Below are 13,063 nucleotides of genomic sequence, written 5' to 3' on the forward strand. Positions count from 1 at the left end.
TGTTAGTCATGATGCAATGGCTTTGCAATAGCAACTTGGGGTAGCTTTCAGCTGGAACTCTTATGCTCTATCTGCAGTGGCTTCCATGATCCAAAGTTTTTGTTTGTTTGCATCCCAGAGGAAGGAAGAAATAAAATATTTCTCTTCCACTCCAGCTGTGTTTTATGTGAAAACTGAATCCTAAAGCACAACTTCCATTTTTGACCGTGGGTCAGTGTTAGATAGTCTCTTTGAGAAACATTTTGTGTGATGTCGCTTATCCCAAAAGCAAAATAGTTTTGTATGTATGTCTTGATAAAGACTTTTCTATATTTCTGTTTCTCATTTTTCTGTATAACTTTTTGAGATTCCAGAGGAATACATCTATTAGTATATTAAAAGCAAAAGCAAAAATACATCTGGCAACTTTAAAGACTACTGTGTATATTATGGCATATGATTTTTCTGGACCAGAGTCCATCTCAACATCAGTGGGCTGATGTAAAACATTCATCTACTTAGCTTTGGCATACTAACACTTGGAATGAGTGAGAAATAATTTTAATCTAGTTTGATTCTATTAAGATGAGTTAATGATGAATCTTGTTCAGGCAGTTCAAAGCTGAATTTCCTTTTGAAAATTTCCTTTCTGGAGAATGTCACAGCAGTTGGCAGTGCTTAGCCAACCTTGATTTACCTTGAAATGGCTAAGCAGGGTCAAACTTGGAAATCCTAAGGTGGTAAGCTAGAGTGAACCTTTTTAAAAATTCTGGAAGAAGGCAGACACTAATAACTTCTGTACTGTTGCCAAGAAAACAACATGAACCTGGCTATGTAGTTATTAGGGAAAATCTTGATGCAAGAATTTCTTTTCTCTTCCTCCTCCTCCTCCTCCTCCTCTTCTTCTATGGCAATTCTCATTATTTAGAGTAGGTGGTTCTCAGATTTTTTTTCCATTCTTTGTTTCATAATTTTGAAGTTTAATGTACAAACCTTTGCAAAATTAAGTGCGGTGATATTTATATAAAGCTTGTAAATCGACCAGCTTCAAACATATATATGCTTATCTTGATACATCATTGTCTCTTCCTTCAACCTAGACTGACTCCTCCCAAATCTATCTGATGTTCTTTTTAGCTGTTTCCTATGGCAGGAGAATAAGTCTCAAAAGAAGAGGGCTTTCTTCAAAACATCTTGGAGCCATGGAAATAACCATGTTTTTCCTAGTTTTTTTTTTTTTTTTTTTTTAGAGAAGTATTGAAACTAAGAATTATACCAGCAGGCATGTAGTCATGATTAATTAAGCCTTCATGGGTCCAGCTTGGCACAAATTATTTATTAAAACTTCAAACTACTATTGCGGATTCACTAAAATGGGAAGGCTGGATAATGATGATAATGATACCCAGATGACTTGTATGCCTGAAATGGCCGTGTGCTGTCAGCACGCCTCTGGGAATGTTTTGCAACTTGCAAACATTTTATGATTAAAACTTATCAGCAGGACTAGTTGATTTATTAGCATTGATTTTTATGTACCTGGCACTTCACAAAGAACCAGTCTGACAAGTCACTCCCTCAATGGATTTACTGTGTAAAACTAAAACAAGAAAGAAACAACCGAGAAAGAGATGATTAGAAGAGTGGTAGATAAGAGGACGAATTTTCTATTATTTCTGGTCTAAGTACTATGGGATCAGGGTAGGTTAGACAGGATGACATATAAGTAAATGTAGGCCGATATCCTTGAAGCAGTTTTTGTACTAAAAAAAAAAAACTCAGGATTTTTCTTTTTCTTAGTGACAAGCTTGACCTGAACAGATTGATGCAGCTTTTCTAGAGTTACGGAATTTCCTTGTAAATTACGTTGAGGCTTTTTTCCTGCTGCTCCAAGCTCTGTAATCTGTTGCTCTGACTGATAGGAACAGCTTACAATTCTTGTACCTCATCTGATGTTCCTTACAAAGGAACTTTTTGGATGACCGAATGTGTCTCTGCATTATCCACAAGGTAACTCAGAGGTGTCCTGAGTCATGGATCACCATCACTGGGGCTGACTCATCTAAAAAGCAGCATGAGGAATAAGCTGGCTGTTGCTTCAGTCTGGACTTCCTGCGCTTTGCAAATATTACAGTTGCTTATGAAAGACAATGCTTTATTTGTGTATGTTTGTATCTGCCTTGCTTGAGTTACGCTTCGGTTTTATGGGGGAATTTAGAAAGGAATGCTGTCAGCACAGTTGGCAGTACAAAGGCTGGAGGAGCTCAGCAATAGTTAAGGACTAAAACATCTCGCTCTGCTACAAAAGTCCAGAATAAGGAAAAGCATAAACTTATGGAAGCCCCATTCGCCTAATAGAATGGGAGAGGTTGGGTCACTGGCTGCCTAGTTTGTCCATTGGCCAAGAGCCCGTCTGTCAAGGTATGAAGATTAGAACAGAAGAGGAGACTTCTGTTATGCTTTGATTCTGATTTGTTTTTAGCAAAGAGGGGGTGAGGATGGTTTTTCGGAGACTGCCTCTGCCATTAGTTATTGGCTTGTCATGATAAGGGATTCTTGTTGACTTGGGGCAGCTGTCAACCAAGGTGATGGCCCAAACCCATTAGGCAGTAAATGTAAAGCGTAAAAGGAAGCAACTCCAATATGCTAGGCCTTTCTGCGGGTTATATAGGGAGACAGTGTGCTCAGGAAAATCCTCAGCACCATCACTGGAGAGTACCAACACAAAATCCAAACTCAAAGCCAAATTAGGTTACCTTGAAGAGATGCCGTGATTCTCTGAAGCAAAATTGGATTTCTTCTGAAATAACTAAAATCAAATCTGGCAATTTCCAGAGAGAGCTTCTTGTGAACATTGCTGATTGTGTTGCTTCCATGGCTCCTGTTTCTCTCTTTCTGCAACGTTGCTGCTGATAGTGAAAACAGACATTTTTGCATTAAACTCCATTGTTCAAGAGTATTCCCTGGTTCTCTCTGTACCATGCCAGTTCAAGTGTACATTTGCTGTCTGATGCTGTTCCAAGCTAAGTAGCGTCTTTCTTAGCAGTCTAGTACAGTGTTCCTCAACCCTGGCAACTTTAAAATGCTGGCTGGGGAATTCTGGGAGTTGAAGTCCATGCATCTTAAAGTTGCCAAGATTGAGAAACACTGGTCTAATATACTCCATTACATAAAGTCAAATGATATGAGGGGAAAAAAAGTATGTTTATAAAGTTAACACTGGTATTCCAATTTTTTTTTACCAGGAATGTCACTGATTTTTATTATAGTAACATCTTGTCTTGCAGCATTTAATGCATTTTCATGGTAAAGATTTATCAGCTGATTCATTTTTCTACTTCAGGTTGTCCTGAGGAGAAAAATTGTACACCACAGCTGGGGTCATAATGATAATGCCTGCATCCACAGCAAACTGTAATGTGACCTAAGCACTTGCATCAGATGTTAAGACAGGAGTATATAATTGTGGCATTTGCATGATGAAATGTGTGTGGTGATGTCATCATCATGCAAATGCCACAATTATATACTCCTGTCTTAGCATCTGATGCAAGCACTTAGGTCACCACATTTGCTCCCTCTGCGGGTGCCCATGAGTAATGGTGTGCATGACTCTTTTAAATCCAACTTTTATTTATTTTATTTTAATTCATTCATTTATTTATACGGCCACCCAACTCACTCACGGTCACTCCAGACAGCGTACAGGAATAAAAACCCCATATACAAAACCCACTAGTTGCCTTCCAGAAGATATGAATTCATGAATCCTCCTGCCAAAGGAACTGAAGATTGTGTGGTCACCTAAAAAGATCTTGTGTTCATTGAGATAAAAATGACATTTGAGAGGTGCGGAAGGGGCAACCTACATGATTTTTTGGTGTTCTCTACATCTGCGTTGTAGTCATCATTTGCACAGGTGGACATTTCTGTGTATAGTTCCAAGGAATGATCTTTGCTTTTACCCTTGTAACAGGTGATGTTCCCACAGAGGAGGGAGTTGGAAAAGGTGATGGTATTTCTCTTGCTTGGCGCCCTGACTCCAATGTGACTTGTGGTTACGTAGTGAGATGGTGTTATGGTCCTGAACCATGTACAGCTGTCCACTGGGAGAAGTTTTCTTCAAATGTGACGAATGCTGTTGCCAAATCAGGTAAGGGCAACACCTCAGCTTTCTTTTTGTAATTAAGACTGTGTGGGCAAAGGAAGGCAGAAACATTTTACAATTGAAGTATTGTAAGAAGCCAGCCAGGCTGGCAACCCACAATGGGATACTCCTTAAGCCTAAGGAGCTACTTAAAGGACCCAGGGCAAGCATAGCTCTTTGTCTCTAGCACATGCTACTTTGGGCCGCTGACTTTCCCAGCCTGCTGATAGGTCACGGTAGCACATGTATTTCCAGCATGCAGGAATTAACTAGAAATGACTCATGTAACCATAATAAATAATAATATAAAGAGGAATGATTCCAAAGAAACTCCTAGATTTATTTCAAGGAAGATCACTATTACAGCTTATTTTTGCTCAACATCTTCCTTGGAAAGATTCCAAATGTTCTGTGAGTGGTAATGTTCTCAATGTCTCTGGTAAGGCGCATGAAAAAAGACATTACTCTGATTCAAAGGATTGCTTTCTATGCTGTTCTGTATGAAAATACACCTTTATTTTAAAGTTATAGCCCAGTAATGAAAATCGTATTTGTGATGTTTCTGTGCTGCAGCTGCCTTCCAGCCTGGAGTTCGATACATGTTTTCTGTCTTTGGCTGCAAAGAAAATGGATATCAGCTACTGGGATATATCAATGGCTATGTACAAGAACTGAGTAAGTGCATGTTATTATTTGTTGTTATAAGATCATTGGAAGAGAAAGTGTTCATTAATGGAACTAGAGATTTTTGAACAAAAGCCAGGATATGAAATAAGAGCCAGATGATATTAGCTTTGCTCTTCTCTTTAAGTATGTTTATGCAGCTGGTTGGCTCAGATCTTTTCTTTTCAAATGATAGGGTGCAATTAGAAGGCTTACAGCTCTCTCTTGAAAATAAAGGGAAAAAAGAAGATTGTGTATAAACAGGATTCAGCCATTTGGGAAAGCCCTGCTGTGATCAAAATGAAATCATTAAATCCAATCCTTAATGTTAAATGAAACTTAAATGTGGATCCGTAGGTGTAGCTTGGGATAAAGACAGCTCCAGAATGGGAAGGTGTCCTAAAACAGAACTCTTGAACGTTTTTTCCCATGCTCATTCCCATGAACATGCTGAAAATGATGCAAAGAACACTTGAGTGAAGAGTTCTAGACTCTCGCTTCTCTTGCAGAACTGAATTCTGCTAAATATAAACCACAGTCCTTCTGTTATGATGGGTGGAGCTCACTAGAATTCAGGAGGTTGACGTAATGAACAATGAAACGCCATTAAGAATTTTATTATTTCTTACTTCGGAAAATGAATATAGCAAAATGGGTGATTTTGTTTCAGGATGTAACCACTTCTGAAAGTTCCTGGCCTTGCATTCAAAAGCTACCTAGAATTGATTCTGTCTTATATTTGCAAAAGTAATGTTATGCAAGAAGTCTTTGACTTATGTCCACAATAGGGACCGGAAAATTCATCATTAAATGGTGCAGTTGTTAAGCAAGGCATCATGTGACAGCACCCGATTTTACAACATTTTTTTGCGGTGGTCGTTAAGGGAATCACCACAGTCATTAAGTAAATCATGCAGTTCCCCATTGATTTTGCTTGTCGGAAGCCAGCTGGGAAGGTCGCAAATGGTGATCATGTGACCCTAGGACACTGCAACAGTTGTAAATACATGCTGGTTGCCAAACACCTGAATTTTGATCACGTGACTGCAGGGATGTTATGATGATAAGTGTGAGGACTGGTCATAAGTCACTTTTTTCAGAGGTGTCATAACTTCAAACGGTCACTAAACATATGGTTGTAAGTCAAGGACTACCTGTACTTCACTGTAGCCGCTTCAGGGATATAGGAGGACATTCTGAGTAGGATGTGATCTTTCCTGTCCAAATTCAACAAGCATTTGCTTGTTTTCTACCCAGGTCCCAAAACTGCACCCACTTTCAGTGTGGAGCATGCCACCTCAGATTCCATCTTAGTAAAATGGAAGAATATATCTGTTGAAGACAGCCAAGGCTTTTTAAGAGGCTATTTGCTTCATTTTGGCAAAGGAGAGAAAGATGGCCCAAAGCCAGAATCTTTTGAACCAGGTAAAGAAATATTTGTTGAATTATTTTCATCTTTTTCCAAGTGTGCCCTTTCATTTTAGGACTACAGCCAACATTACAACTGACCACAGGGATGCTGTTGAAATGGTGAATTGAAGGATATATATAAACACTCCTGCTTCACAGTAATATTTACATGTGACTTACTGTGAGGAGCAGCACAGTAATCTTCATGGCCCTACCAGTTCCCATGCAGAATTTGTTCAGAAATGCTTATTATGATAGTCATACCGATAACAATCTTATTATGACTGTAAATATGAAAGGAAGCGCACATACAAGAATTTGGAGGATGCAAATGGTAGTTATAAACATTTCAAGAAGATGTTTATACACATCACTAGTTAAGAAGCTATTGTGGGTACTATGCCTCTGTCATATTTAAGCTGTGTTAAATCATGGTTTATTCAGCTTAACTGTCATGCATTTGTATGAAAAAACTCTCAAGGTGGTTGGGATAAAACTTTGCACAGCTAAAGAAACCTAACTAGTGTATTTTGAGATGTCTCCTGCCCTCTGCTGTCTGCCTGGGAATTGACAGGCATTACCTGTCTCTTCATACTGCTTGCATAGCTTGGCTACAGGCTGCAAGGAGGAAAAAGATTAAAGGGCCTATAGGATAAAGACTCATCAGTACTTAGCACTTTTGGATTCAAGAATGGCCTTAGAAAGCTATTTCTGTGCAGATAGGTAGACCCCAGACCATTTGCTTAGGACTACTATATGAAACCCCAGCTTTGAAGAATGTAGTCAGTCCAAGACAACAATTATTTAAAGTTGATATATTCATTTGCCTAACTTTGGATCAAACTCAGAACTGCAATACTATAGGAGCTCAACATGTATGAAGAAGTATCTCCAAAGGAATTGTGCATACAAAAGTCTTGCTGCGGTAATCATGTATTGAGTAATTCTAATAAGATGCTTTCCGATTTGAAAGTCCATTATCCCCAGCAGGAATAATTCTGGTTTAAATGGAATCTGTATTTGTAGTATGCTCTGCATCAAAGATTGTATTTGAGTCCAAAATTTCTTTGCAATTTTACATGTCCACCACATATGGTAGAACGACCCTTCTTGTTGGTTACATTTCCAACAAACGTTGGAAATTGTCCCATACATCTTTGATAATCTTTGGGGTGTCATATACCATTGATATGCCATTTTATAAAAGTTTTCTTTCAAATTATAACATAAAGTAAATTTTAATCCTTTAGACCACATATTTTCCCATTGTGTGCTTTTAGAATGTTTGAAGAACCACATAATGGAGATGATTAATTGCTCCTGGATCTGTTATATACTTGAAAGGACTGATTCTTTACATTCCACGGCTCTGTAAACTTTGTAAACCATTTGAAAAAAGCTGTAGACAGGAAGTGACAAAACAGTGGCTTTCTGCCTTTCCTCTGCATGGAAATCCATGCAGAGTTTTCTATTTCTCTTTTTTCTCCCTTACCAAAGAAGATCCTTCTTCATAACACAACCCTGTTTCTTTGCAGAAGAAAGCAAGAAGGACTCCATGTTCTCTACCCAGTGAAGATGATGAGTTGGGGGGAGGCTTTGGGAAAGGGACAGAGTTAATACCCTGACCTTCACAGGGCACATGCTGAGTCTGGTGGATTTTACAGAGCCCAGATGTCTGAAGGACTTATCCCCGAAGTATGCAGTTTTTAATTTTTTAAGGAGTGACCTAGGAAATAAAATAACTCTAGTGAACAAAGAAGTCTTATGTCTTTGAATATTGCCCCAAGTTTATCCTGCAAAGTTTTCCAGATCAAGGTATTTCACTAGTACAGCAACACAATCTCCCTGCAGAAGGCTTGCAGTTCTGACATATTTGTGTCCTGATACTGTTGTTTCCATGAATGGGGAAAACCTGTTACAGGCCTGCAAATGACATTTTATTGCTCTGGGCTGCAGGAGATAGTGTATGAGACTTTTGCCTCATCCTGCCCCTCAGTTCCTGGGTGATTACACAGTTCATTATTCCTTCACTTCCCCAATTCCCCCATTGTGGCAATACACCAGTGTGGTAGGAAAGGTAACCAAATGCAGAATTGCTGCAATGCTGGGATGATTATTTGCAAGGCTTTGGAAGGCCACAAAGGTTGGCTGCCAAGTTTTTAGGGTTTTAATATGCTCTTGTTTAATTGATCCTCCCTTAGACAGATTGCCTTCAAACTGCCTCTGGGCGTTTTCCAAAATAATGGACAAGCGTTCCCATATACATATGCAGGAATATATGGAGCGTAGGAGGTGGTGATTGCTGGCAGTTTATTTTCTTTTCATTTTGTGAAGAAAGATTTTGGTGTAGTCTTGGGCACAGCTTAATCTGACATGGCAGGATGAGCTCTAAATGTTTAAACACAGAGACATAATCACAGCCATAGCTTTGAATTAAGCTCCAACCAGTCAAAACTGCTTAGATCAATTTTAGGTTCGTATCAAGGACAGTCGTAAAAGCTGAGAAAACTGTCCCTTTCTTAGCTCTGCACACAAATACAACATGATTGAGAATACACATGAAATTCTGCATTTAGGAAGCGTGCCCTATATACGTGCAGCAGACCCAAGGTTTAAATTCTTCCCCTTTCCTTTTTGAGTTAACTAACCATTGGCAGCCCTTTTCTTGGCCTTGAAGCTTTCTGCCATCTGTTCTTTGTTTACTAAACTGCTTTCTCTGGTGTGAGAACCTAGGGCAGCTTCAACCCTTGCGATAATTACTTCGTGACTCTTGCTTTTGTCCAGAAAATAGTCTAATTTTTTGAGAGAGTGCAGCTGTGGGCAATCAATCATCGTGCTATCTCCAAAGCAGGAAACAATAGCAGTTTGGTGCCTTATTTCAAATTCAACATCGTTTGCATAAAAAATTCCTATTTAAAAGAAAATAAAGGAAAATGTTACTGTTCACCCATGGTCGCTTTCATCAGTATACCTAAACTGCTAAAAATGGTTATTCTATTGAACATGGAGGCTGGTGGATCAGAATTGCTCTGATACTGTTTCTGCCAATCTCTTTAGTGTCCTCAGGATTATAGGCCTGCACTGTTAAAAACATTAAGACTGTCAGTAAAGTAGGAGTTAATCTAAAGCCCACAATGAATTCGCAAGCAGATGGATTAACCAGTAAGCAGTGTCCACTCATAAAAGTAAACATTGGTGTAAAGATGATGGAAGAAAAATCTGGATTGAGTTTCTTTTGTCCCCCACCAGATTGGGTAGGGCAGCTGTAAGATAGCTTTATAAAAATACATAAAAATCTATTTTAAAAACCAATCCATATTACTAATCTGTTTTTCTTGCACGCACAAACGTTCCTTCTGAAATACCCAAGCTTAAAATGCAAGCAATGAAACTTCATTTCCGTGCACCCAAAAATTTGCAAGATTTAATTGGCATGCTAAGACAATGAGACAAAGGTACGGCGTGCTCAGAAATAATTTTGCAAAATCTACTAAACTTGCTGATACAATGAGACAGCACTATGGTGCACTTCAGTGTGTGTTTCTACATTTATTTAGGCAGACTAGCAGTTAAAACGATGCTTAGAATTAACTGAGGAACATTTTTTCCCAAGATTTACTATGTGAATCTACAAAGTGGGACAAAGTTGTAATGCACCCAGAAATAAATTTTCAGGACTTATTAGGTATGTCTGTTGAATACAATAGCACTTCAGTGTTCTCAGGTGTTATTTTGCAAAATCTGCCAGATGTTTCTTCTGATGAGACAATACTACAGTGCACTCAGATAAGTTTACAAGATATACTAGACGGCTTGTTGGATGAGACTGTTATTATGTTGCACCCAGAGATAATTTTGCAAGATACACTGTATGGGCTTCCTGGATGAGACAACATTACATCCAGAAATAATTCTGCAAGATCTACTGAACATGCTTATTGGAAAAGACACTGCTCCAGTGCACTCAAGGCAGAAACATTTGCAAGATTTACTAGGCACCTGGACTGAATGGAATGCAGATTCCTTCTATTCTTTGCATGCGTTTAATCATGTCTTGTAGAAAGTTGGAAGGAATGAGACAGACTTTCGTGGGTGAAATAACTTGTCAGAAGCAGCATTTATTAAGAGTATAAATAAGAGTTGCTTGGGTTGTGGCAGGATATATATGGAATATAAAAAATTTAATTCTTGGTATTCTATTAAAGTTGATTCGGTATTGCAATTTGACTACCCCTTATTATTTAAAATAAAGATAATTTCCTACTATAATAAGAGTAGGAATTGCTTATTGACTAACACACCTTTGGTGTGAAACATTCCTCTTAAATGTTCATCATCAGAAACATAAGCAATATACTTTCAGCTATAAATATTGATTATTAAAATACCCAAAAGCCCTGTTTTGTATCGTCTTGACCCAATCAATTATCTCTGGCAGATCTTGCAATCAATTCCTATGTTGCAAAGGCAGCTGATCTTAGCTTGCGGATTAAACTTCACAGAATATTAACACATAAAGATCATTTGTCAACATGTATGGGAAGGAAGCAGATTCCAGTCTCTGTCAGGTTCCTTTCTGAGAAGGAAGTTTGGCTTAGATTAATTAGATTGCTCTGCAGACCCCTCTTCTTGGCACAAAATAACCCTTCCCCATAAATCATCTCTCCATTCAAGAGATTGTCCAAGCTCCCAAACAGGTGTTTTAGGAGTTAACAAAAGCATCTTTACATTGTAGCACCCCTTACGTTCTGTATCCCATCTCCCTAAATATCAGAGGCCAGTGCTTTGAAAGTTTTGCTTCACAGGCATCCCAAAGTGGGTGCTAAGCTGGATGCTGTCTTGGATGGGCTACAGTAGTTGAGAGCTTTCTGTAGATGCATGCCTATAAATTGATGGTTCAGTCATTCCATCTGCAGCAATTTCCTGTATATTATGCAACTGGTATGATAATAGCTGTAACTGTATATTTGTTATAGCTATTATCACAACGGGAGACCAATTGCAGTCTGTTCAGCTGAACTCTGAAACAATTGTGGTTATGAAGAAATGGATCTTCCCAATGGATCTTCAGTGAATCTTATTGACGTAGGCTTTTTGACAATGCTGGATGTTCAAGAATAGGATAGCCCACATTTCAGCGTAATAGTCCCCAAGGAGGGCATTTCAGCTCTGGAGGCATTGGCATGGTATCATATGCTATATGATTTCCAGGAAGTTGGATGAGGGAGGAGACTCCTGATTTTTATCCTGGGCTACTTAACCAAAAGGTCAGAGAAGTCTTAAATTCTACAAGCTGTAAAATATTTGTGAAAATGATCTGTATTGTCAACAAGCTGTATTTGAAGGATGTGATCAAAGCTATGGATAAGAAGAAAAGTGGTCCAGGGTTTCCAGGATGTTGTACCAACAGTACAAAGCCATGGAATATTGTGGTCAGCCATTCAATGCTCTATAGTAAGCCAGAGGAAACAAAATAGTTGCTACTGTAGAAGAACCAGACCATCTCTTATGGAACCTTCGGATATCTAAAGTCAAGATGATGAATCCTGTGCATGTTCCTGGATGATGATAAGATCTAGCAGCAAACATTATTGTGATACAGTATTGGCAAGAAAGAAGGGGAATGTTCATCAGGAGAAATGCCCTGGCCTTCTCATTCTGAGTGCTGAGGAGGAGATACTGAGTTAAAAACAGGCAACCTTCATCAAGCTTCAACTGTCAGAAGTGCTAATTTCAGGAAATCATTTCCATGTTGCCCACACTTCCTGTAGCATCTAGACTGCAAGCAGCTAGTCTGAATGTTCAGTTTTATGCATAACTCTGTTAACAGCATAGGCATTCAAGCCTTTGTCAAAACCCCAAAGGTGATATTGTATTTTCTGCATTGACTACTCAATTTCCTTAACCAAGCAACATTTGTATCTTTTTAGTTTGCTGTTTGTTTTTTGATGATCTAAGAAAACATCTGAGAGTACTGGTACATGGAAATTATTTATTGGTGTTTACTTCCATAGCTATTGGATACCGTACAAAAGATGGTGTTTCCAGGATCAAATACATTGAAGGAAAAAGTTGTTTTTACACAGCCTGCAATAAGGAACTTGGAAGTTAATTCATAGGCTAGGAACAAAAATGGGGTGGGAATTATTGGATTTGGTGAGATTTTCCTTGAGCCATTGCTAGAAGATTAATTGAACAAAGGCAAAGTTTCAGAACCTTGAGGTTGTGAGCAAATTTTATGAGAAAGTTGTGGGCTTCAGTTAAGTTTTGGGGTGAGGAATTCTTTTGGCCTGGAATGATTGGGAGGAAAGTTTCAAGAAATGTAATGGTGGCAGTTCCCCAAGGTGAGTTATCTAGGAACGGAGAAAGGATTAGGCTTAGAGATATATGGTTTGAAGAATGCTGTGAATAGCTGTGCTTCTCAAAGGAGAATGTAGAAGGAGCCTCATTTCTTCAGCCAAGCAGAGAACAATTGAATTGGTTGGAAGGTTAAGGCCATACTAATCCTTGGCTATCATAAAAATATTCAGGTAGAGAAAGTACATGTGCTTGAATGGAAGGGAACAAACTAATATTAAGTGAAATTAATGTAATGGCCTAAAACCAAAATGAGGAACTCTTTTATTGTGATCAAAATATTGATGGATCTGTCTGTGGTCTCTAAAGAAAATCTCCCCCCATACTTTAAAAATGGATTCATGTTCTTCCTTCCTGAAATTTATTTCTATTTTATTAGCTTTAGGGTATTCTTCCTAATGCCTGATTGAAAGAGAGCTTTCACTTGCCTTAATAAATGCTGCTTGCCATATAGCAATGGTCAGCTATAACTCTGTGGTAACAGCCAGGTTCTACCTAAGGAATGAA

General features: G+C 38.6%; 1 protein-coding gene across 4 annotated transcripts in view; it reads left to right on the top strand.

Annotated features, from left to right (window-relative positions):
- LIFR (LIF receptor subunit alpha) overlaps positions 1-13,063 on the top strand; it is an 89,601-nt gene that overhangs the window by 68,409 nt on the left and 8,129 nt on the right. For all 4 annotated transcript variants that reach the window (XM_025167755.2, XM_025167754.2, XM_007429909.3 and 1 more), the window contains 3 exons: positions 3,956-4,132; positions 4,700-4,801; positions 6,047-6,214. In XM_025167755.2, coding sequence (XP_025023523.2) covers positions 3,956-4,132; positions 4,700-4,801; positions 6,047-6,214 — 447 coding nt within the window. The remainder of the gene's footprint in view (positions 1-3,955; positions 4,133-4,699; positions 4,802-6,046; positions 6,215-13,063) is intronic.

The sequence above is a fragment of the Python bivittatus genome, unplaced genomic scaffold (genome assembly GCF_059951505.1).
Source record: "Python bivittatus isolate LINGU-HERP-01145 unplaced genomic scaffold, Pbiv_v1 ctg000570_np1212, whole genome shotgun sequence".
Classification (NCBI taxonomy): Eukaryota; Metazoa; Chordata; class Lepidosauria; order Squamata; family Pythonidae; genus Python; species Python bivittatus.